This window comes from Schistocerca americana, chromosome 7 (assembly GCF_021461395.2).
Source record: "Schistocerca americana isolate TAMUIC-IGC-003095 chromosome 7, iqSchAmer2.1, whole genome shotgun sequence".
In the NCBI taxonomy this organism is placed as follows: Eukaryota; Metazoa; Arthropoda; class Insecta; order Orthoptera; family Acrididae; genus Schistocerca; species Schistocerca americana.
The window spans coordinates 487,419,497-487,446,541 of NC_060125.1; the positions used below are offsets into that span (position 1 = coordinate 487,419,497).

General features: G+C 43.9%; 1 protein-coding gene across 1 annotated transcript in view; it reads right to left on the bottom strand.

The window, feature by feature from the left end:
• Positions 1-27,045, bottom strand: part of LOC124623033 (A disintegrin and metalloproteinase with thrombospondin motifs 7-like) — a 449,137-nt gene that overhangs the window by 54,057 nt on the left and 368,035 nt on the right. Inside the window, exons 15-16 of the mRNA XM_047148825.1 lie at positions 14,989-15,132; positions 4,191-4,309 (exon numbers count right to left, since the gene is read on the bottom strand). Coding sequence (XP_047004781.1) covers positions 4,191-4,309; positions 14,989-15,132 — 263 coding nt within the window. The remainder of the gene's footprint in view (positions 1-4,190; positions 4,310-14,988; positions 15,133-27,045) is intronic.

A 27,045-nucleotide genomic window follows, 5' to 3' on the forward strand; every position in this document is an offset into this window, starting at 1 on the left:
TTTGAGTGTCACAAATCTGTGAGTAAGGCGAAGCATTTTTTCGTGAACGATTCTGTTTAAAATTAAGCAAAGTCTCAAAAGAAACAAAGGAAAATAGTATCGATAATTTATTTATGCCAGAGAGGTTCTTATGTATAGGCTAAAGTATTCACATACACACGCAGGTATATAGGATGTCAATTCTTAAAATTTCTTAAACTAGAGACAGAGTTCAAAAAAGAAGTGATTTAGATGCTACGACAAATACATGTGACTGGCTGATCTCTGGTCTAAGAAAGGATGAGACAGTCACTATGTGACACACTAAGACCGCCAATGTACCGTAGACTAAACCCAAACAAAAATATTAATTTTCAATGCGATAGGGTCCACAGCTGCGACGAATTTTTTGACTGATTTCTTGAAGCTTTCAGCTGTCATTTTCTTTATTTCCTGTATGATTGTACAATTTCGGCCTTAGGCCACTTCCAAGTATTTTATGGATAATTTTTTGATAACAGATTATATCATATGTGTCGTTGCTCCTATGAGATCATGTTATGCTCATCATGACCATGAGCATAACATGATGTCATAGGAGCAACGACGTATATGACATAATCTGTTACCAAAAAATTATCCATAAAATGCTTGAAAATGGCCTAAGGCCGAAATTGTACAATCATACGGGAAATAAAGAAAATGGCAGCTGAAGGCTTCAAGAAATTATTCAAAAAATATTAATATCTTTGCTCCATTTGTGTTATAGTCAGCCGTTTGTTTACGCGCAATATCATTTTGGGGTTGGTATGAGGTACACCACAGCCAGATGATTGGTTCCATCGACTGCAATGTATTGTCCCTCACTGCCAGCCACTCCCGTTCCCACAATTTTATACCTTTTCGTCCCAACAGTGAAATGATAGCTGGTAAGGAAATGGCACATAGTGTCACATTAGGCTCCTCCCAGGCCCTCTTGGATGCCGCATATGCTAGATAACTCATCCCCTCGAACTCCTATATGCCCTGGTACCTATCAAAGTGATAGAAAACTTCTTTTGCTTTGCAACGAGGGATTTGCATATGTGTTGGAAAATTTTATTTGCTGGATATATTAGTTATAACGCTTGTAGGGCACTGAGGGAATCTGATCAGATGGGAAATTTCTTCTCTTGACGTCGCCTCATGTGCTCCAGTATCTTTCCATGGCGTAGAGGCTGAGACTTTGGTTGGTCCTAAATATTTAGTGCATGGCGACACGTTTTGATGCAGCAGCCACATAAGTTTGTCGTGAAAAGCAATTCCCAGAAACCTCGCTGATTCTTAAATTATGGCTTTAATATTAGTATCATTAAATGTTGGAGTTATGTTATAGGCTATTCATTTATGCAATAAAACTACTTTCTAGTATCAAAATTTGTCAGTACGACTGGTCAATCTTTCATTAAACTTAAAATTTTATTGAGGTACACCTTTCTCTTCACAGTTATATACTTTTTTAATGAGCGCATTAAGCATCTTGATATGTCTTTGCCTGCTTAATCCAACTTCTCTCTGCACATAGTTGGTCACTGTAATCAATTTTGAATCTAACTTAGTATGAGGTAAAATGTTTCTTAATTTCACGTGTGCTAGGCAGAGCTGTTTGTTCAAAAAGGCTTTATGTTTGTATTTTTCACGAACTGCTCCTCTCACCAACCACTGTTCACTTTTTTATTTAACGCGTTTTGCCACCTCTACAGTTGCTTAATGTTTATGACCAGCTTAGCGCCCGCTGCTTTGCTCGCACAGACTATATGGCCTTCAGAGAATATGTTTTTATTTAATCGAATTTTTTGTTCACAAATTGCAATACCTTCTAAGTTTTTCATGCTAATTAAGACCATATAATCACAGTCTTTTTCGAATGTACTTCTGACCAAAACATGTTTCTGGTAGCTAGAATGCAAAGTTTTTCTTAATCATGCCTTTTGCGTTCTTCTGGAGATATTTCCACAGCAACTTTCATCCCCTAAGAAATATTACTTTACATCTAACCGAGAAGTGAATTACCAGTTTTAAAAAAAATTAGCTTTAAAAGTTTTTCATGTATGGAAATATTTTCCTAAAAATTTTCTTTTCCTTTTGCACTTCCTTAGAGATTGAATTTCCAGAAACACTGAAACACTTTTTTTTCTGACCGAGAAGTCAAATACCAGTTGTCATAGATGCAGCCTTAAAACTCCTTTAGTAGCTCTTTAGTAATTATTTACTTTCAAAAAACTTTCACCCACTATTTTATCCCCTTACTGTTTGAATTTCAAAAAATGCTGAAACACGTATTTTTTATTTTCTAATTGAGAAATCGAATACCAGTTTTCGTAGTTCTAGATTCAAAATTCCCTTAACAGCGACATACTTTCAAAAAGCTTTCATCGAATATTTCAATCCCTTAGGAATGGAATTTCGGACAATCCCTTCTTAAACGACGCCTGCAGTATAAGACTTACGCTCTTACCAAACTTCACGTTTCTCTCCTTAGCGGTTTGGGTTGGGCGATGATGAGTCAGTGAATCAGTGTGACTCTACTTCACCCCCTTAGGGATTGAGTTTACAAAAACTGTGAAACAGGTACTTCTTCATCTCTAACCGAGAAGCCAACGACAATTTTCAAAGATTTAACGTTAAAAATGCTTTCCTAATGGAAAATTTTCATGAAACATTTCACCCCCTTTTTGACCCCGTTAGGGATTGCATCTCGAAAAACAATGGCAGGGATTGCATCTCGAAAAAAAGTGGTAGGCGTACGTTTTATTTCCAACAGAGAAGCCAAACACAAATTTTCACATATTTAGCTTAAAAAATACTTGCACAATGAAATACGTCCATAAAAACTTACATCCCCCGTTTCATCCCCATAGGGACTGAATTTCCAAAAATAGTGAAACACATTTTTTAATTTCTAACTAAGAAGTCAAATTTTAATATTCTTATATTTAGCTTTAAAAATCCTTTCATAATAAAATATTTTCACAAAAAAATCTCATTCCGTATTTCACCTTCTTAGGGATTCAGTTTCCAAAAACACTGAAAGACGTGTTTTTTTTTTATTTGTAACTGAGAAGTCAAATAGGAGTATTCATAGATGTAGCCTGAAAATACTTTAGTAGTTCTGTAAAAATGATATATTTTCGAAAAAAGGTTTCATCCACTATTCCACCCACATAGGGTTAAATTTCCAAAAATTCTGAAACACATATTTCTATATTCCAAGAAACCAAATACCAATTTTCAGAGGTCTAGTTCAAAACTGCCTTAATAGCGATATTAAAAAAAAAACCTTCATTCCCTATTTCACCCCCATAAGGTTGGAATTTCGAAAACTCCCTTATTCAACGACGCCTACATTATAAGATCCACACCTTCTCCAAATTTCAAGTTTCTGTCTTTAGCGGCTTGCGCTGGGCGATGATGATGAGTCAGTCAGTGAGTCAGTCGGTCAGTCAGGGCATTGCCTTTTACATATAGAGATCATGTGTTTAGATGCCACTGTCTCAACTACACACTGTTCGCTGAATTTAATATTTTCGATGGTTTTCATCAGCTCCATTTTTCTTCGTTGGCACACCAGCACAAATACAAATTTTCACAAATTAGGTAATGTCTTGAACATATCTTGTGTATCCAGAATGAAATTTTCATTCTGCAGCGGAGTGTGCGCTGATATGAGACTTCATGGGAGATTAAAACTGTCTGCCGGACTGAGACTCGAACTCGAGACCTTTGTCTTTCGTGGGCAAGCACTCCACTGACCGAGCTTCTGTGAAGTTTGGAAAGTAGGAGACGAGGTACTGGAAGAATTGGTGTGAGGACGGGTGGTGAGTCGTGCTTGGGTAGCTCAGTCGGAAGAGCACTTGTCCGCGAAAGGCAAGGGTCCCCAGTTCGCGTCTCGATCTGGCACACAGGTTTAATATGCCAGGAAGTTTCATTTTTTTTGAATGTTTTTCTGCAGCCTCAAACTGTTTAGAATGCTACAGTCGAATATGTTATGACTGCCTGCTAGTTGTTCACTTCCTGCCAACAACAGTGAATAGCTTTTAACGTAATTGGCCGCTGCGTAGCTTGAAGCGGTGTCAAATGTCCGTCCGTGCCTACGCAGCGCAGTCGCTCCCTAACGTCCAGTGGCACGTGCGGAGCTACTACTGGCGGTAAGACACGTCCCCAGGCCACACCTGATCTTGCACGGCTGCTCGTTGCAGACGCGGCTGCGCGGCGCCGGTTTGTCCTCGGCGGGGCAGGACTGGTCGCTCACACGGCCAGCACCCTCCTCCACGCACACCGGCTCCGCCACCTGTCAACACCGACGACACTCAAGATGCGGACACAGCAGGAAGCGCAGTGCTGCTCATCACTAACATTCCACAAGTTGTAAATGTGAATGTCACTATAGTACACAACGCGAGACTGAATGTCGCCTGGTGGCGTTTTGGGAGTTTGATGCATTACGGAAGGTACTCAGGGTGTCTCAAGAGGAATAGTCGATGTACAGGGATGTTACAGGAACGCTCATTTGAAGAATAAAATTCCATGTGCATCTGTACAGTATTTCAAATGGTTTCCGAGACAGGACACATTTATTTTACTTTGTTATTTATGACATTGTAGGCTTTAAACACAACTAGGTAGAATCACACGTAACAAAAAGAATGCAAACAATCGTGCTGAATAATTCAAACAATGTTGGAAAGGTAGAAAAGTAGAGTGACTTGGGAGAGACCATAAAGGAAGTACCACGTGCTGAGTTTTGGGTCCACTCCCTTGCCTACGACAGATATACGTCCTGAACAAAGCGGACGAAAGCAACGAGTGAGGTTGGGCTAAAATAAAACGTCAAAGAGGTTGGGTGGGTAATACACATACGTGCATACCATCAGCCCAGAAACAAATGTACGAGGGCATGCTGAAATGTAATGCCTCTAAATTTATGCAAAAATAAATGTTTTTCAATAAAACACACTTTATTAATATTCTACATCTTTATACTTCATGTCTACATATTTATTTCACCTGGTCATCCTGGCGACGAACACATTTCTCCAAATAAGAGCACTTTAATTGGTACTGCCACTGTAGAACGTCTCACTTTGTTGACCGAGTCACAATCTCACTTCTGCTTGCACCGCTTCAACAGTTTCAGTGTGAAGTCCTCGAATGTGTTCTTCAAGTTTTGGGAAGAGATGAAAATTGTATGGGGGTAAGTCGGAAGTGAATGGAGGATGATCGATGGCAGTGAAGCCAATGTGTTGGACTGTTGCGGGTGTCGCAGCTCTCGTGTGGGGTCTGGCACTTGTGGGGCGGTGGTTTAAATGATTAATGATGTAGATAGTTGTTGCTGTTCGCCGTCATTCTCACGCGAGCCTGGCAACTACTTTTGTGGTCAGCCGGAAAGCGATGGAGAACATACTGACCATAGTTTACAGTCTGCATATTCTGGTCCAGCCCACTGAAAGAAATGTTTCTATTCTCTTTCTACTTAGCGGGATCTGGACTATGATTATAAATGAAGGTATAAAGTTCTATTTGAAACATATATTGAATGAAGTCTCATGTACAACACTTTGAAAGTCACTATGTTGAATTGGCAGTAAATCTCTCTATTCTAAACAGCACTTTTGTCTCACGTACAACAATTTAAGTCACTATGTTCAATTGACAGTAAATCTCTCTATTCTAACTAGCACTTTTGTCAGTTCAGAGGCGATCTCTACGGTACGTTCCTACCAAATAGTCCTTCGCCCTGACTACTAATACTCAAATATATGTCCAAAATAAATGCTCGCCACAGAAGTGGAAATAATACTCACCACTTGTCACGCGGATTTGTAATTATCACGGACGGCACACTAACAGTTACTTTAGCAAAATCTAAGCGATCCAGGATGGTGTACAGTCCTCGCGATTTCACTGTCAGTTATTACAGAAAATACACGTTTTGTCACAGCCCGTCTCTGACGTCATCCGGGGCAGAGCGCGATCCGACGTTTAACAGATGTAGATCTACCAGTGGCTGAATGCGAAGTGAACCTTTTTCCTGTTTTTTTTTTCTTTATTGTTATTTTCAAACCCGTACAAACAGGCAGGCTGTCAGCAGCATGGTACGCCGCTCTTCAGCCGTAGAGGAGATAAAGAAAGAACAGAAAGAATACACAAATGTGACATAACGGTGGATAATAAAACAGTAGACACATAAAGACAAACACGGAGCTGTTCACACTCGACGATAATTCACTACAAACTGTTGTCACGACGCACTAACACTGAAGATGGCGATGGCACAGGTGAACAATGGAGTATGACGGGAACACTGAACACTAAACATGACGGCACTCACGAGACACTGATGGCGATGATCTCCGGCGCGCGAATGTCCACTCAGCGTGTACGAGTCCGGGGACCTGCCAAGAGAGGAGGTGGAGGAGGAGGAAGGGGAAATGGGAGAGGGGAGAGCAGAGATGCCATGGGCAAAGGAGAGAGGGGGAGGGAGGAAGGGGGAGGGAAGCCCGGAGGAGAGGGTAGGAGGGAGGGGGGAAAGGAAAGAGAAGGGGAGGGAAAGGGGGGGGGAGGGAGGGTGCCTGAAAGAAAGGACACAGGAGGTGGGGGGGAGGATCAAAGTTGATAGGAGGGGTAGATGCAGGGGAGGAGGACATCATCAGGGAGGGGGAGCTGGCGGAAGCCACCTTGGGAGAGGGTAAGGAGGGTGGAGAGATGGAGACGGGGTGGGACGTGGGAATACAGGCGCGGCAGCGGGCGGGGGTGGGAGAGGATCGGGGACACGAGCGGGTGAGGAGGATCAAGTTTACGGGAGGTGTACAGGTTCCGTATCCTTTCAAGGAAAAGGAGGAGGTGGGGGAAGGGGATGAGATCATACAGGATCCGCGTGGGGGAGGGGAGACAGATGCGATAGGCAAGGCGGAGAGCATGGCGTTCAAGGATTTGGAGGGATTTATAGAAGGTAGGGGGGGCGGAGATCCAGGCTGGATGGGCGTAACAAAGGATAGGGCGGATGAGGGATTTATAGGTTGTGAGGATTGCGCAGGGTTCCAGACCCCACGTGCGGCCGGAAAGGAGCTCGAGGAGACGGAGTCGGGAACGTGCCTTGGCTTGGATCGTCTGGAGATGGGGAGTCCAGGAGAGGCGACGGTCGAGGGTGACGCCAAGGTACTTAAGGGTGGGAGTGAGGGCGATAGGACGGCCATAGACGGTGAGATAGAAATCAAGGAGGCGGAAGGAAGGGGTGGTTTTGCCTACAATGATCGCCTGGGTTTTCGAAGGATTGACCTTGAGCAACCACTGGTTACACCAAGCGGTGAATCGGTCAAGATGGGATTGGAGAAGGCGTTGGGAACGTTGCAGGGTGGGGGCAAGGGCAAGGAAGGCGGTGTCATCGGCAAACTGGAGAAGGTGGACGGGGGGCGACGGCGGCGGCATGTCCGCCGTGTACAAAAGATACAGAAGCGGGGAGAGGACGGAGCCTTGGGGCACACCGGCGGAGGGGAAAAAGGTGTAGGAATCTGTGTTATGGATGGTGACATAGGAAGGACGGCGGGAGAGAAAGGAACCGATCAGACGGATGTAGTTAATGGGAAGGGCAAAGGTTTGGAGCTTGAAGAGGAGACCGGAATGCCAGACGCGGTCATAAGCGCGTTCGAGGTCAAGGGAGAGGAAGATTGCGGAGCGACGGGAATTAAGCTGTTCGGAAAGGAGATGAGTGAGGTGAAGGAGAAGATCGTCGGAAGAGAAGGATGGCCGAAAGCCACACTGGGTGACGGGAAGGAGGCGGTGCTGGCGGAGATGCTGGTGGATGCGGCGGGTGAGGATAGATTCCAGGACCTTGCTGAAGACCGAGGTAAGGCTGATGGGACGGTAGGAGGAGACGGCGGACGGCGGTTTCCCAGGTTTAAGGAACCTGAGGATACGGGAGGTTTTCCACAGGCCTTTTTCCTGCCTGGCGGGCTCTATTTATATATGTACCGCAGCGGACGGCCGAGGGAACATCTGTTATCCGCCTTCAACGACCGCTTTCTCGGTCACATAATCCTTAATAACAAAGTTATGAAATAATTTAGCATCTTCTTAATTTTCACACGTCTTCTGTTAAGTTGTTTGAAAGCACAGAAAGAGTTTCAGCTCGCTTGAATAAAAAATTTGCCTTCTAGAATTTTTATGGTGGAACTAACAGTAGATCGTTACCTCTGAACTATACCTTTAATAGAACTTGTATTGGATGTTATTACTATTACGGTCCTACAATTTGGTATAGCTCAATTATTTAGTAGGTTTTATCATGTGCCGTAACCAAAATTTTCTATCCTTAAAATTACAAATATTTAATCTACTATAAATGGGCATATTTTAGGTATAAATTTGGTTGTCCTTAAGTTACTCAAAAATTATAAGAGGTAGCTTAACGAGGTCTCTTAGTTACGATTTTAGGGTAAACTGCAGCATAAAACAATTTTTTGCGTTTCTAAGTCAAATATTTAGGTCCTTCAGTTTTTCTTAAGTACGTGGATTCTGGCTGTAATTTTAATTCTTTAGCTTTGAAACTTGCTTCACTTGTTTCTGACCTCCATGGGCACATTCTGACCAAATTCTGGCTTTCTAGGTTTATTATTTATCGCCACTTATTTTTTCTTAAAACTGCATTTTTATGGAAACTATTAGTTTCATTACATTAAGACTTGAAATTTAAAACGTTATTGCAATGAAATACATGTTGGCAAATTTTGAAATGGAAGTTTTTACTTTTAATTTTTATACTTAATAATTAATACGCGTTAAGGTGACGTGGCGCTACTAGCAGTGAACAGTGGTAAGTCCCGGCACACTCACACAGGATACAGCGCTTGTTACGCTTCACACTCTCATGACGAAGGAGACGGTGCTTCATGTGTGCACAAACTCTTATAATTCATGCTTTCAGAAACTCGATTAACTATGCTGTTTCTAACTCACCGACGTAGCTACGTTACACACTGCCATGTTACACGCTACAGTTCGTGGCCCTCTAGCGGCGGAGGCTTGCAACTTGTGTCAGCGAAGCGGGAAAGTTGACAGAGTAATACCTATGACATGTCGTACCTCAACCGATGTTAAGAACAGAATAAAAAATATAGAGGCATTACTTTTCAGCACGCCGTCGTATATGAAATGTGTTGTATCTCGGAAGCAATTCGTTGCGGGACACATGTGAGTTCTTGTCACACGCCTGAGTACTGACAGTCCTTGTGTAAGTGGACTAGACGAATGGGAAATAATTCTAGCAACCATACAGGCTGCAACTGGGGATATCCACTGACATAAGAGACTTTGTTCACATGTTCCAATGTGTGTGAATTCCTAAGGGACCAAACTGCTAAGGTCATCGGTCCCTTGACTTACACACCACTTAAACTAACTTATGCTAACCACAACACACACCCCCTTGCTCGAGGGAGGACTCGAACCTCCGGCGGGAGGGCCGCGTAGTCCGTGACATGGCGCCCCGGACCGCACGGCCACTCCGCACGGCCACTCCGCACGGCTAAAGCGACTTTGACAAAGAACAGGTACTTATGGCTTGGTGATTGGGAAGGAGCATCTCGGAAACGGCGAATCTGGTGCTACTATCATGACCATCCATGGAAAGTCGTTGAAGCGCGATTAAACCACGAGTAGGCGACAACAAACGGCGTTGAACACGCGGATCCGTTGCAGCCGACACTAAGCGTTGCCATATTGACCAAACAACACCGTCAATTATGCTTGCGGCCTGCATGATATTATTAAAAATTGGATCATCGATCAGTGATAACGTGGCGCCTAATGTGATGAATCAGGTTTCTTGTTAAATCAGGTAGATAGTTATGTCCGGTTACGACATCGTCCACATGAATGAGTGAGATACCACGTCATGGACGCAGGTCAGTGGGTTCAGTATTATGTTGTGGCTGACGTTCACGGGCCTTCCATAGGACCTGTGATAGCAAGGGAACTCACTATAACAGCTGTAGAATACGTGAATATTTTTATGAACTGCCGGCATCCTTTCGTCGTTGGTATCTTCTTTGGCAGGGATGGTATCTTCAGGCAGGGTAACTGTCCGTGTTACAAGGCTGGAATAGGGCTACGGTAGTTTCAGGAGCATGAGAGTTAACTCACGTTTGTCACCAATTTCACCCAACCAGAACCCTATTTGACACACGCGAAACGCTGTCGGGTGCCAGCTCCGTGCCCACAAACCAACGGCCCGTAATTCAGGGGAATTGTGTGACCTGTGCGATGACATGTGGTGTCACATACCTGCTCAAACCTACCATTGACTTGTCGAATCCATCTCACTCACAATCACTGCTGTATTACGTTTTAGAGGTGTAGCAACACACTATTAAGCATGTAGTCACAATGTTTTGGCTCGTCAGTTTTCAATATGACACTTACAAATTAAAAGTGTGACGTACTGAACGAGAGAGAGGAGAGATTATGTATACTATGCCGAATAACTGAACGTCATACGAAATTTCGACAAAAGCGTGAGAGACTGGGTAACGCCTTGTTCTTCACTAAATCCAAAACGAATTTTGCAACTGAAAGATTAAGTGTGTTTAGCTGTTCCAACTGAAAAGTCTTGAGGTTCCTATTGTCCCTCGTGACAATTTCTCATACTAAAGCTGGAGACTGGGTGCTGCTCGTAGTGACTGCTTTTCCGCAGGTCGCAAACTCGACATCGCATCAACAGCCAGCGTCGTCTACAGACCGATCGTTGGCTAGTACTGAGAGGCAACAAAACACTGCCAATGTTATTTACATTGATCATCATCAAATAATGAAAGCTGGATATCAATTTTTATATTTTTTGATAACGATAGGCCAACTGAATCAATGAGTCCACTTCGACAACCATTGTTTAGAACCAAGAGAGAAATCTTATCTAACGTAAAGTTACTTCCACCAACACACGAAGTTCTGCAGAACATTAGAAAACGTTCTCACTTTCGAGTCATTTACTGGGCGCTGATGACCACGCTGTTTAGCGCCCGAAAACCTCAAACCACACACACACACTAGATATCAGCAGAGCTGTAGTCACCCCCTACGTTATGCTCAGTGACTATAGTTTGAAAGTGAAGTATAACCCATGTATACCCTTAAATGGAATGAGTTCTCTACGCACTCCTCAATTGATGGAATTAGTAGCAGCATATGTACAACATGCGAGTGAAGTAATTGCAGTTGCAAATCTCACAATTTATCTTGCACAACATATTGTAAATATGCATCGTAAGAGACATGTACGAATATTTACACAGCCACAAGAAGTGGCATGGACTCCATCAGCAATGATGAAAGTGACGTTGATGATGAAATTGACAATTTGACATGCGACACTCTTGAGGAAAATTTTCACTGATACCATAACGTAATGTGCAAAAAAATGTAACATTAAACAAAATACAGTGAAGGCAGTATTTTAACATACTATTTTATTTTTGTTAACAAAATTTACATATAATACTAATCTCCTGATGTACGAAAATGGAATGTAGTGGTAGTCGTAAACAAATAAAATCTTCAAAGTTTAATATTTATTACTAAAGAGTAATTAATTATTTTTCAGTATTCTTTGGAACATTTCAAAATCCTGAACAAGAGCATATCAACACAAATTACCTAACAAAAAAAAAAAAAAAAAAAAAAAAAAAAAAACTGGCCAAGGATGCCAAAGTGGCATCCATCAAAATTAGTGTTGCTGGCTGCCCCTTTATCATATAAAAAAGAGAAAAAGTTTTATACTCAATGTTACGGTTGGGGCCTGAAACTGTCCGACTAAAGGAACTACGTACAGACAATACAACACAAACAGAAGACGAACGAAAAACACACACAACCAACACACAGTGAAAGTGAAGTGTTCAATTGAAAAGTATTCGAAATGTCGAAAATCAGACTCCTGGTCTACACAGGGCAACTACGTACAACTCCAGGACGACAAACACGTAATAATATCACAAAACCGTAAGCAGAACCCAACAGAAATGTTATTTTACGAAACTTGCGCTCCAAATACACTCCTGGAAATTGAAATAAGAACACCGTGAATTCATTGTCCCAGGAAGGGGAAACTTTATTGACACATTCCTGGGGTCAGATACATCACATGATCACACTGACAGAACCACAGGCACATAGACACAGGCAACAGAGCATGCACAATGTCGGCACTAGTACAGTGTATATCCACCTTTCGCAGCAATGCAGGCTGCTATTCTCCCATGGAGACGATCGTAGAGATGCTGGATGTAGTTCTGTGGAACGGCTTGCCATGCCATTTCCACCTGGCGCCTCAGTTGGACCAGCGTTCGTGCTGGACGTGCAGACCGCGTGAGACGACGCTTCATCCAGTCCCAAACATGCTCAATGGGGGACAGATCCGGAGATCTTGCTGGCCAGGGTAGTTGACTTACACCTTCTAGAGCACGTTGGGTGGCACGGGATACATGCGGACGTGCATTGTCCTGTTGGAACAGCAAGTTCCCTTGCCGGTCTAGGAATGGTAGAACGATGGGTTCGATGACGGTTTGGATGTACCGTGCACTATTCAGTGTCCCCTCGACGATCACCAGTGGTGTACGGCCAGTGTAGGAGATCGCTCCCCACACCATGATGCCGGGTGTTGGCCCTGTGTGCCTCGGTCGTATGCAGTCCTGATTGTGGCGCTCACCTGCACGGCGCCAAACACGCATACGACCATCATTGGCACCAAGGCAGAAGCGACTCTCATCGCTGAAGACGACACGTCTCCATTCGTCCCTCCATTCACGCCTGTCGCGACACCACTGGAGGCGGGCTGCACGATGTTGGGGCGTGAGCGGAAGACGGCCTAACGGTGTGCGGGACCGTAGCCCAGCTTCATGGAGACGGTTGCGAATGGTCCTCGCCGATACCCCAGGAGCAACAGTGTCCCTAATTTGCTGGGAAGTGGCGGTGCGGTCCCCTACGGCACTGCGTAGGATCCTACGGTCTTGGCGTGCATCCGTGCGTCGCTGCGGTCCGGTCCCAGGTCGACGGGCACGTGCACCTTCCGCCGACCACTGGCGACAACATCGATGTACTGTGGAGACCTCACGCCCCACGTGTTGAGCAATTCGGCGGTACGTCCACCCGGCCTCCCGCATGCCCACTATACCCCCTCGCTCAAAGTCCGTCAACTGCACATACGGTTCACGTCCACGCTGTCGCAGCATGCTACCAGTGTTAAAGACTGCGATGGAGCTCCGTATGCCACGGCAAACTGGCTGACACTGACGGCGGCGGTGCACAAATGCTGCGCAGCTAGCGCCATTCGACGGCCAACACCGCGGTTCCTGGTGTGTCCGCTGTGCCGTGCGTGTGATCATTGCTTGTACAGCCCTCTCGCAGTGTCCAGAGCAAGTATGGTGGGTCTGACACACCGGTGTCAATGTGTTCTTTTTTCCATTTCCAGGAGTGTAGCTGTTCACCACCTGACAATCAGAGAACAACAAAAACTTAAAAAAACTATAACATACAGGGCGGGGCAAATAAAACTGGTCCGAACGAGTGGATGCGATTGGACGTGAATGTATGCATGTAACCACACCTCGCGATGCGTATACCCCGTTTACTCCCGCCATGTGATCCACACCGGTTCAGAGCGTAGTGCAGTCTGTGTCTGAACAGCTGGTGTCCGTTGTGGGAAGTTACGGGACAACAAAGTTTTTGAAACGGTCTGATCATTTGTTTACTGAGAAGTTGAGTGGTGTCAAAGTTTCAGCTTAGTCCGAAAATGGCATGAGATAGGCTCTGTTTTTAACAAGTCAAAAAACATTCCGAAAGGTGCCCTCACACCATAAAATGTGGCTGCAGTTCATCAGAAAATGCTTCAGAGTCCCATCAAATCATCCCGACGACTGTCGCAAGAGACTGGCACATCACGTCGATCAGGCGGACGAATACTCCACCTGGACCTGCGCATGGATCCTTACCGAGTGTCTGTCGTCCATGCATGTAAACCAGCAGATGCTCCTCAGGCCTCTAGTATTTTGAGTGGCTATTCACTGAGATAACAATGAATAGCTTGGACATGGATCTGTTTTTACATCTGAAGCGTAGTTCCACCTGTATGATCGTGTCAATTCACAGAATCAAGGGTTCTGGGCAGCGGAGAATCCGCATAACTTACACGAAACGCCACTGCATGATGAGAAGGTTGGAGTCTGGTGTACAGTGTCTGCACGCCTCGTTATTGATCCCATCTTTCATCCGACTCTGACATCGGTGCGTTACATTACTAATATTTTGAAACCATTTGTGGCGACAGTAACGGAGGAGGAAAAGATCTAGTTACTTCCAACAGAATGGAGCAACTGCCCATACACCCGGCCGAACCTTGGAGCACATTTACACAACCTTCACACCTGACAGAATAGTTAGCAGAGGTCAGTCTGGTCACCCAGGCTACCTGACCTGTTAGTGTGCGACTACTTTGTCTGGGGAGCCCTAAAGTTTAAGGTGATCGCAACAGTCCTCGTAGTCCTCAAGAATTGCAGCACAGCATTTCGGATGAGACTGCAGCAATTCCAGAAGTCCAGCTTCGATCTACCTTGAGCATCTTGCTAACCAGGGCCCAAAAGTGCCAAGAGTCGATTGGGGTCACTGTCAATACCTGCTATAGTCAGATTAGTATTGTATTTCTTTTTCTCTGATGCGTGTCTTTGTACCCTGGAACTATGCTTTCCGGGTCACTTTTATTTGCCCCACCCTGTAGTAACTTATTTCGAGTCATTATATAATGCAGTTATTGTGTAAATAAAGCGAGCATCTATTGCAAGCCGCGGAAGTTGCTTCATAAATAAAAAGGAGTGAAGCGCGTACGGTGCAAAACAAAACGCCTTTCATTTAGTAACGATCATAATCACTGTTTCAGTGTGGCTCAAAACAGGTGTGAGTCGTGTGTTGGGAAAGCCCTCTGACCTGCGTGCCGCCCCCGCAGACGACGTTGCAGTCCTGCCAGCCGAGGAACTCCCAGGAGTAGCGAGGCGTGCGGTCTGCCGGCCGCTCCAGGGGCTCGTAGTAGCTGTAGTGCACGCCGGGGTTCTTGCCGCCGAAGAACACCACCTGCGGCGAATGGAGAATGGAGAGCGTTATAGTTATGCGCAAAGAACAAAGCTGCTGGCGCGGGAATTCACAGTAGCAAAGGCCAGTGTAGCACGCGACGCTGTAACCAATAACGTCTTTCTGCTCCATCTGTCTGTAGCGTGTGCTTCGGAGTGTGCGTGTGAAGAATTTAGCGTTGATTTTCGTCTCAGTTTAGGTATGGTGAAGGTACTGTAGTGTTCATTGTGGGTGGCATAAAGCAAACACTTCAAATATTACGTTAACAAGCGGCATCTGTAGTTTTCAGAACACTCGAATTTTTCTTGGGAGTGGTAAGTGGCCGAATGTGGAGCTTACCTTAGCGTTTCCAGTAACCAGGGTTCGCAAAAGCTGCAGCATGTGGCGTGGGACATAGAAAACGCTGTTCGCAATGTATCCTCCATACCTCTTTGTACAGAATACATCACGCACCCACCTTCTTAAGGACCCCACACACGAGCGACATCGCCAGAAATTTCATCTGAAGTCGGTCACTCGCCTCCCCCCGCCAAACCCCCTCCCCACCACAACCACCAAGTTATTATGAAATGTTGTCGTTGAGGTCTTCCGTCCGAAGAATGATCTTATGCAGCTTTCCATGCTATTAGTATACTCTGCAGGCCTTTCCATCTCTGAATAACTAATGCAACCCACATCCATTTGAACCTGCTTCCTGTACTCGTCTCTTCATCTCCGTCTACAATTTTTATCTCACACACTTACCTCCGTACTAGACAGACGATTCCTTGATGTCTCAGAATGAGCCCTATTAACCGATCCCTTCCCTTAGTCAAGTTCTTTTCTCCCCAATTCTACTCAGTGCCTCCTCATTAATTACGCAATGTATCGATCTAATCTTCAGCACTGTTCTGTAGAAGCGTATTTAAAAAGCCTCTATTCGATAATAACACATTTCTCTTTTTCAGAACGCTTTTCTTGCCATTGCCAATCTACATTTTATATCCTCTCTGCTTCAGCTATTATCAGTTATTTTCCTGTCCATATAGCAAAAGTCATCTAGCAATATCAATCAGTATTTGGAACGACACTGGATAGTGCTATTCTACCATGGAACATTACCCCTGTGTTTAGTAGCAGTGACAGTTGATCTCCGTATGACGACTAATAATGACAAAAAAATTAAAAATCAGGATTTAAAATTCGTTTAACTTATTTTCGATCGGTTTATTTCTCGGGATCAGTAGTCCATGCTACAGAATATATCACATTTTAAATTCAAAACGAGTGTGTTTTGTACATCTTTCCTGTCTCTGTTTCGAAAATTTTTCTTAGAGTCCTTGATTCCTTTTTAATTAATTAGTCTTATAATTTAGCTACAAGTATTTGCACAATGGCTTTGCAGTCTCGATGTGTCACTAGGAATTTCTCAATAGCAGTACTCATTGTTTCCACAACTCTTGTAAATTTTGGGAAGGAGATGCTGAATATAACAAATGAATAGAGACTTAAAGCCTGGATGAAGAATACGAATGCCTAAATATTTAAATTAAAATGTCCGTTTAATGTTACATCATTCCGTTTAGAAGTTAAAAGCTTTAATAATGCGTCTATTTATTTCATAAATAACTCAAAATCACCAGCTAGAGCTCAGTATACTGTGACTATTAGCACGATCTTCGCATCAATTTCTACTTCTACAATACAAGGTTCCAAATGCTGCGCACTACAGAATATAAGACTATCATCGTTTTTAGATGGCCATTCCGTCTACAGTGTCCAATTACATTAATATGAATACGTGTCTAAAGCCTGAATAACCACCTTTTGCAGCGCGGACAGCTGCGAGACGCGCAGGAGAGTCAGTGACGTTCTGGAAGGTACCAATAGGGATGTGGAGCCACGCAGATTCCAGCTACGCGGCCAGCTGCGCTAGGTTTCTGTTGAGTATCTATGGCGCCTACAGCCCAATAGAGGTGGTTCCACAGATCCACGACTGGGTTTAATTCCGGGGAGTTTGGCGGTCAGGGGCGTACGGTTAACTCATCCTGGTGCTTTTCGAACCACACACGTACACTGCGAGCCGTGTGACACGTTGCATTGTCCTGCTGGTAGATGCCATCATGCCAAAGAAAAACAAACTGCATGTAGGAGTGGACCCCACACATGACCCCACTCCAGTCGAGCACGTGTGGGATATGATGGGACAAGAAGTGACTCGTGCTACTCGCCAACCAAGAACTCCTACAGAACTATGTGAGCAGCCGTGACATAACGCATCTCTGGGTGGTTTTCGCCGTCTGTACGATCGACTGGATGCATGTAGGAGTGGACATAGTCTCCAATAACAGATGCATACTTCTGCTGATCCATTGTGATTTCCAGAGTGACGAGGTCGCCCAGGGAATGCAAGAAAACATTCCCCAGACCAGAAAGTCCCCTCCTCCAGCCTTCGATGGTTGTTGCAGTGTGACTGCTTTAAGACGTTTCACGTCATACATGCCACGTCTTTCCGATGGAGCATAAAACGTGATTCATCTGAAAGGGCCACCTGTCGCCACTCAGTAGATGTTCAGTTGGGCTACTGGCGCGGAAATTCCAACCTTCATCGCCGATGATCAGCAGTGCATGAACCAGGCGCCTGTTGTGAGCCATATACGCAGGAAGATTCGGTGAACGGCCCTTAAGGAGACGCAGTTGGCAGCCACTTGGTTCATATGGGCGGTCAGTTGCTCAACAGTTGCACACTGCCAGAAAAAATGAATACACCTGGAAAGACGGCTTAGATTTTGATCCGATGACGGTGGTATTAGATGTACTGATAATGGTTTCAGCGCCGTCCGCCTACAGATAGCGTAGTGCCATAGCTACCAAAGCGCCATCTGCATCTATCCTTTAATAGGGAATACTCACAGCCATAAGGCTCAGTGTGCTACAAACATGTGAAGCAAGCAGGCAACCTTGCCATGGATATGAACTCAAGCCCCAACTGAGCGAGTTTGTAATGGGTCCAATTGTGGCCTTCCGAGTGGCGGTATGGTCCTTTCGGAGAACTGCCACACAAGTTGGACTTGCTGGATTAGTTGTGCAACAGTGGTCACGTGAAAATTTTCACACCAAAGACATCCACAAGCACAGATTCTCGTATTACAAGGCAGCAATGGTGGATCGTACCGGTACCACAGCAGATATAAGAGGACTTGTGAACTCTGACGTATCAACACAAACTGTTGAGAACCGGTTATAAGCAGTAGGGCTACGGGCACGCACATTTCAAGCCCGTCTTCCACTCATGCCACAGCATCGACGTGCACAGCTGCATTGCTGCCTTCAGAGGATCACTTGGAAGATGGAATGGCGCGTCGTGGTCTTAAACGATGAAAGAAGATTCTGCCTGCACGCTAGAGATGGTCGTTTGCGCGTGCGATGTCAGCATGGCGAGCGCTGTCTTTTAGAGTGACTTCTTTCAAGAAACACTGACCCCAAACAAGGCCTTATGGTCTGGGGTGTGATAAGCTACAACTCTCGTTCACCTTTGGTGTTTTTGGAGGGGCCCTAACCATCGCTTGGTACGTGCTGAATGTTGTTAGACCTGTTCTTTCGACGTTCTTGCAACAGGAAGGTAGCGCGATGTTCCAACCGGAGCAATAGGAACAAAAGCCTCAATAATTTCGCAGTCTGCAAGTTGTCCGGTCGTTTGATAATATTACAAACAAGTCATTGGCTCAATAAGATTTCTGAGCTGTTGTTTTTTGTCGTATTGATTAGGCATCAGTCAATTTTAGGCAGCATTTTTGGACAGCTTACTCCATAGGTAAACGAGTCACTTCTGATATTACTGTCACATATCACTATGCGATATTAATTCACTTTATTTTAGTGAGAATACTAGAGCTGTGTGCTTGGGTAGGTAGGCTTTACCCTTGCCCCCGTGGTGCGTCGCTAGAAAAGTCTGTACGGCCTCCTTTGTTGGGCTGGAGAAGGCAGCCTGTGAATCTCATTGGGTGAAGAGCGCCGCCTTTGGGGATGGGTGCAGTTCTCGCAGAAGTCGGGTAGCTAACTGCTCCACAGCTTTTAAAAATCGAGCGGGCAAGGGCATCCCCTGTGGTCAACGAACTCCACGCCCACTCTATAGTCCCCGGATCATAACTGAACACGACATTTTTCGACATTTTTGCCTTCCTGCACGAACATCAAATAGCAAGACACTGAGGCGCCATCTGACCAGTGTGGGAGAGTCAGTCACGTTCGCTCTAAAATTTGGTTCAGCTAGAAGAATTGCATCGCTCCAGACCAGTAGTCGTAAACTGCTGCCCAATAAGATATTCGCGCAGCCCATGGCTCTCAGAACGATCTTTTGTTAATATACTTTAGCAATTAACAGCCGAATGAAAAAACAGCTAATGTTAAGAGCGCCTGAAGAGTATAGTTTTCCTGCTCAGTAAAAAGACATAAAAATAAAAAACTTACAGAATCAGCAATATTTTTGTAATTTGCTCTGTTTTAACTGACGCTGGTGGACTCGGCCTTCAGCTAAATAAAGTTGTTTGCTTGCCTCAGAGGCATAGAGGGTAAGTAGCTTGGACACTGTTGGCCACTGTGGGGTTAGAGGATATAGGAGGTGGAATATTTTTTAGTTGTCTTCCACTCCCGAGCACTTATGGGCGTGTGTGCCTCATACTAATCAGCTCCCATTGTATAAATTTCAAATGGAAGTAACATAGATTCGCGAATGCAAATTGTACAGATGACCACGTTCAGATGTGCTACGCATTTGTAGCGAGGATTATCATATTAAATTAAGGCTATTGTAATGAAATGCAATGAATAAAAGAAAAAGTCATTCAAAACAATTGTTAAACACTAGTGCTTATGTCTCATAATGCATTCAAATATAAGTGCAATTATTGTTATTAATCACTGAATCATCCGCTTGTACAGATAAAATAATAACACTTCATCAGGTAGTTGTGTCACAGCTTTGGGTCAGTGGGGGCGATAGAAATCTGAAACAGAACAGTGGACACAAAATGCTCATAACACTGCGATTAGTACTTTGTATGGTGGGTGGGTGGGGGTGAAGGGGGTGGGGGTGGGGGGAATGGCCACGGTCAACTCATGTCGCTCTTACTACATCTAATGTGTGGGGGCCCATAAGATAGCCTAGTAAATTATAAATTAATAGTAAGATCGGTACATGTACGGCCCGAGTTGCCGCCTCAGATAACAGTACTGGGTCTTGACCAAAGAAGTTTGGCTAGACAGTGTTATTAGCGTGTAAGGCTGACCAATAGTGAAGACACTGCTTCGGCCCAGTACCAGCTACAGGTTTAAAAATGTCCATCTTGCACGTAAAAGGAGGGAATTTATGTGTGATTTCCCCCTGCATTTTCATGAATTTGGCAACAATTCTTTTCCGTCACATTGGCTACAGCATTGACTCGTCTCGTCCACGTAGAGTGTTTTGAAATGAGGATTTGGGAAGGAGCAAAGAAGGGAGAATCAGCCGGCGTCCGGCTACTGCCTGGAGAGTAAATTTTGAGCTACTTGGTCTTACCGTTCGTCTGGTGCTTTCGGCACCATTCCATTTGCTGTTCTTGAGGAAATATAAGTTCAAAATCTGCACTAGTGCGACGCATAATCTAAACAGCTCACTTACTTGTGTTTTTCTAATACGAAAACTGTGTTGCCGATTTGATTTATTGTAATCTGTAATTTTGAATTCTATAATTTTGATTTTGCAAGTTTCTTGGGACTTTATTCTCCGTGTAGTCTTGCAGATAAATTTTGGCAACTCCCACAGTGTTAGCATCATTCATGATTAATTTAAACGAATATTCTGATGACTTTACTCTTTGTCATTTTGTTGTAACTTTCATGAAACAGCCAGAGCAAATAAACTCCTTTTATACGCAGGCTTGACTTAAATTTCAAGAGCCTTTAACTTGTCCAACAACTTTTCCTGGTTAGGCGACTCAATAGAAATAAATATAATCTCTTGTATACCCAACTGGTTAACTTCCCTGTGTCACTATTATCCTTGTGCGCAGTAGCCAAGTTCAAGTATAATGCACTTATTATTTTGTGACAGCAACGAGCATTGCGTTCACTCGTCTTGTATTACTACGATTTGGTTTTATTAACTAGGGAGAGTTGAGTTCACTTCCCTAAAAGTATACGGTGGATGTAAACTAGCATTTTTTTACAGTACAACCACTATACTAGAAACTTCTTAACCGTGTACCTAAGTGAAACACATACCCCTCAATCTCCCACTGACACTGTTCAATGTAACTGATGCAATAAACATATTATGATGGAGAGGGATTTTCAAATTGAACAGTTTATGATTAACATTGGGTTTATTGTGTCTTGACTTCGTAAAAACGTCTCTACGTCGATCTAAAATCCACACGAACGCTATTCATATTTTTCACATGAGTTACCCATTTCGATTTTTAATTCAGTTCGGTAACCGTTAAGAAAAGTGTACTCTGCCATATAACACAATAATAAACATAGAATAAATACTTTGGGCTCCTATTCTCACCATTTTTTGCACGTCCCAAGTCGTACTTGGGGCGACCTCAAAGATTAACTGCTTTTGCACCTCTTCTGCAGTCACATAAAGCTAACCGCATAACTGAGGGGGCACCCAGTGCCAAGTGTGATTCTTGATCTAGCAGAGATGGTAAGGTCGAAGCATATTATAAACTGAGAAGGGACGTGGCAGGTCATTAATTTCGTATTTTATACACTACTTGCCATTAAAATTGCTACACCAACAAGAAATGAAGATGATAAGCGGGTATTCATTGGACAAATATATTTTACCACAACTGACATGTAATTACATTTTCACGCAATTTGGGTGCATAGGCCCTGAGAAATCAGTACCCAGAACAACCACCTCAGGCCGTAATAACGGCCTTGATACGCCTGGGCATTGAGTCAAACAGAGCTTGGATGGCGTGTACAGGTACAGCTGCCCAAGCCCCTTCAATACGATACCACAGTTCATCAAGAGTAGTGACTGGCGTACGGTGACGAGCCAGTTGGTCGGCCACCATTGAACAGACGCTTTCGATTGGTGAGAGATCTGGAGAATGTGCTATCCAGGGCAGCAGCCGAACATTTTCTGTATCCAGAAAGGCCCGTACAGGACCTGCAACATGCGGTCGTGCATTATCCTGCAGAAATGTAGGGTTTCGCAGGGATCGAATGAAGAGTAGAGCCACGGGTCGTAACACGTCTGAAATGTAACGTCCACTGTTCAAAGTGCCGTCAATGCGAACAAGAGGTGACCGAGACGTGTAACCAATGGCACCCCATACCATCACGCCGGGTGATACCCCAGTATGGCGATGACGAATACACGCTTCCAATGTGCGTTCACCGCGATGTCGCCAAACACGGATGCGACCATCATGATGCTGTAGAGAGAACCTGGATTCATACGAAAAAATGACGTTTTGCCATTCGTGCACCGAGGTTCGTCGTTGAGTACACCATCGCAGGCGCTCCTGTCTGTGATGCAGTGTCAAGGGTAACCGCAGCCATGGTCTCCGAGCCGATAGTCCATGCTGCTGCAAACGTCGTCGAACTGTTCGAACAGATGGTTGTTGTCTTGCAAACGTCTCCATCTGTTTACTCAGGGATCAAAAACGTTCAAATGTGTGTGAAATCTTATGGGACTTAACTGCGAAGGTCATCAGTCCCTAAGCTTATACACTACTTAACTTAAATTATCCGAAGGACAAACACACACACCCATGCCCGTGGGAGGACTCGAACCTCCGCCGTACTCAGGGATCGAGACGTGGCTGCACGATCCGTTACAGCCATGCGGATAAGATGCCTGTCATCTCGACTGCTAGTGATACGAGGCCGTTGGGATCCAGCACGGCGTTCCGTATTACCCTCCTGAACCCACCGATTCCATATTCTGCTAACAGTAATTGGATCACTTCCAACGCGAGCAGCAATGTCGCGATACGATAAACGACAATCGCGATGGGCTACAATCCGACATTTATCAAAGTCGGAAACGTGATGGTACACATTTCTTCTCCTTACACGAGACATCACAACAACGTTTCACCAGGCAACGCCGGTCAACTGCTGTTTGTGTATGAGAAATCGGTTGGAATCTTTACTAATGTCAGCACGTTGTAGGTGTCATTACCGGCGCCAACCTTGTGTGAATTCTCTGAAAAGCTAATCATTTGCGTATCACAGCATCGTCTTCCTGTCGGTTAAATTTCGCGTCTGTAGCACGTCATCTTCGTGGTGTAGCAATTTTAATGGCCAGCAGTGTAGTCTTTAAAACTTGAGAGGAAAGAGAGATTTGTCTTAAATCAAAGCAGCAGATTTTCTGTTAACCGAAACTTTGATACGAACGACTCTGTAAAGGCAGATAACGAAAAAGTGTGAGGTAGGAAACACTGGAAGACGTGCAGAGGAGCGACTCTTGGTGTGCTGATTGACAGTTGAGTCTCAACATAAAAGGAAGTGAGGCGAAGCAGTGGTAAGACACTGGTCTCGCGTTCAGGAGGACAGCGATTCAAATCATAGTTCTGCAATCCAAATTTAGTTTTCACGTGGTTGCTCTATATCATTTGAGGTAAATGCCGGGTTGGTCCCCTTGAAGGCACGGCCGACTACTTTTCCCGTCGTTTTCCCGATTCGAGATTGTGTTCCGTGTTTAATGACCTCATTGTCGAGTGGGCGTTAGACCCTAATCTTCGTTTCTTCCTTCTTTATCGGAATTAATAGGAGTAACAGAGTGCGTAAAAATAAGTGGGAAGATCTACTACGTTGTTTCACTTGTACTATTGGTGATAAATCACTAGAAATAGTAACAATCGCAGTTATTTGGTAGTATCCGTCCAGAGTGAGCTGTAGTGGAATTACCATATAAAACCAATTGTAGGGAAAGCAGATGCCAGGCTGAGTTTCAGTGGATGTGTCTGAAGAAAATGTAATTCCTCCATGAGGGAACTGGATCACAAAGTGCTCATCCACCCGGATCTTATGTGTTACTCATCAGCTGGGATTCTTGCCAGGTAGGATTAATAGAGCAAAGACAGAAAATCCAAAGAAGAAGCGCGCGTTTCGTGTCAGGTTCATTTAGTAAGCGCTATAACCTTACTGAGATGCTCAACCAACTCCAGTGTCATTGAATCATCCTACATCCTTCTCATAAAAAAACCATGATGAGACAATCAGAGTACAATCATACGGAGGCTACTGAACAGTAATCTTTCTTACCCGCCGTCATCAAACGGAGGAGGAGAGAGGACATGGTAGCAGTACCAAAGGTACCCTCACTGCCCATGTTGATACTTGTCTTACTGCAAAAAAGCCCATTTCCTAACTAAATGTACGGGAAGTGGCCGTATAATCCTGCATGTCCGAGTGAACCACTTCCCGCGCTGAAATTATTCTCGGGACCGACAGCTGGCTGATACCCGAAGAAGGAAGCTCTGACATATTTAGCAATTCATGGAACGTACGTCGAAAAGACAAAATAAATGGCATAAAATGGGGAGTGTGTCTCTTGATGTTGAATTTGAGTGTGACAATGAAGTTACCTGGTCGCTTGTAACAGGTACAGATGAAATCAAGTTAATTCTTGGATGTTTTTACCAACCACCTGATTCCGCTTTGACAATTTTACAGTGAGTGACAGGAAGTCTACTATCAGTAATGCGGAAATACCCAGATCATGCAGTTTTGGTTGGAGGCGTCTTTTACCTACCGAGTATAGACTGGGACATCTATAGATCCAGTGCAAGGTGCACAGTCAGACAGTCTTGTGAAATTCTTTTGAACACGTTTTCCGAAAGCTGCCTTGAGAAACTAGTTCGACACCTCACACGCAGTGGAAATATTTTTGACCTCGTAGCTACAAACAGGCCTGACCTAATCTACGGCGTCAGTATAGAGACAGCCTTCATTTCCTCAGCATTTTACGGATTTCGTTGTAAAACACAGTGGGTCTTTTCAGTCCTTAATTCACTTATTCGGCACATACTTCTCCAGCGTAAGATTTACAAACTGTTTAAGCTTTGCACATAATCGCACTACGTCCATAATACTAGAATCTAAATGCAGTAGCCCATTACAAACAGTATTGTAAGGTGCTTAAAAAAGTTATTAGGAAGGCAAAAAGTATGTGGTATGCAGATATAATAGTTAAGTCTCAGGATAAAATTAAAACCATATGGTCAGTCGTAAAGGAAGTGGCTGGTCTGCAGAGACAGGTCGAGGATATAGAATCAGTGCGTAGTGGGAATGTCCCAGTTACTGATAAGTCGCAAATATGTACAGTATTTAATAATCACTTTCTGAATATAGCAGGTGAACTAAATAGAAACCTAGTCCCAACAGGGAATCATATAGCGCTCGTAGAAAAAAGTGTTCCGAGACTGTTACCTGAAATGCTCCTCCATGATACTGACAAGAGGGAGATTGAGTTAATAATTAAATCACTAAAGACCAAGAGCTCTCATGGATATGACGGGGTATCTAGCAGAATACTGAAGTATTGTTCCATGTATGTTAGCCCAGTACTTAGCCATATCTGTAACTTTTCCTTTAGGAGTGGTCGGTTTCCTGACCGATTAAAGTACTTGGTAGTGAAGCCACTTTATAAAAAGGGAGACAGGGATAATGTTGATAATTATAGACCTATTTCTATGCCATCGGTATTTGCTAAAGTTATCGAGAGGGTTGTATATACAAGGTTACTGCAGCATTTAAATTCACATAATTTGCTGTCAAATGTACAGTTTGGTTTTAGAAATGGTTTAACAACTGAAAATGCTATATTCTCTTTTCTCTCTGAGGTTTTGGATGGGTTAAATAAAAGGTTGCGAACACTAGGTGTTTTCTTTGATTTAACGAAGGCTTTTGACTGTGTTGACCAGAAGATATTACTGCAGAAGTTGGACCATTATGGAGTAAGGGGAGTAGCTTACAATTGGTTCGCCTCTTACTTTAAGAACAGAAAGCAGAAGGTAATTCTCCGCAATATTGAGAGTGGTAATGATGTTCAGTCCCAATGGGGCACTGTTAAGTGGGGCGTTCCCCAAGGATCGGTGCTGGGGCCACTGCTGTTTCTTATTTATATAAATGATATGCCTTCTAGTATTACAGGTGATTCAAAAATATTTCTGTTTGCTGATGACACCAGCTTGATAGTGAAGGATCTTGTGTGTAATATTGAAACATTATCAAATAATGTAGTTCATGAAATAAGTTCGTGGCTTGTGGAAAATAATTTGATGCTAAATCACAGTAAGACTCAGTTTTTACAGTTTCTAGCTCACAATTCAACAAGAACTGATATTTTAATGAGACAGAATGGGCATGTTATAAGCGAGACGGAACAGTTCAAGTTCCTAGGCGTAGATAGATAGTAAGCTGTTGTGGAAAGCCCATGTTCAAGATCTTGTTCAGAAACTAAATGCCGCTTTATTTAGCATTAGAACAGTATCTGAAATAAGTGACATTTCAACACGAAAAGTAGTCTACTTCGCATATTTTCATACGCTTATGTCATATGGTATTATTTTTTTGGGTAATTCTTCTGATTCAAAAAGGGTATTTTTGGCTCAAAAACGGGCTGTTCGAGCTATGTGTGGTGTAAGTCCGAAAACCTCTTGTCGACCCCTATTCAATAGTCTGGGAATTTTGACATTGCCCTCACAGTATATATTTTCTTTAATGTCGTTTGTTGTTAGCAATATTAGCTTATTCCCAAGAGTTAGCAGCTTTCACTCAGTTAATACTAGGGAGAAATCAAATCTGCATGTGGAATGCACTTCCTTGACTCTTGTGCAGAAAGGAGTGCAGTATTCTGCTGCATCCATTTTCAATAAGCTACCACAAGAACTCAAAAATCTTAGCAGTAGCCCAAACGCTTTTAAGTCT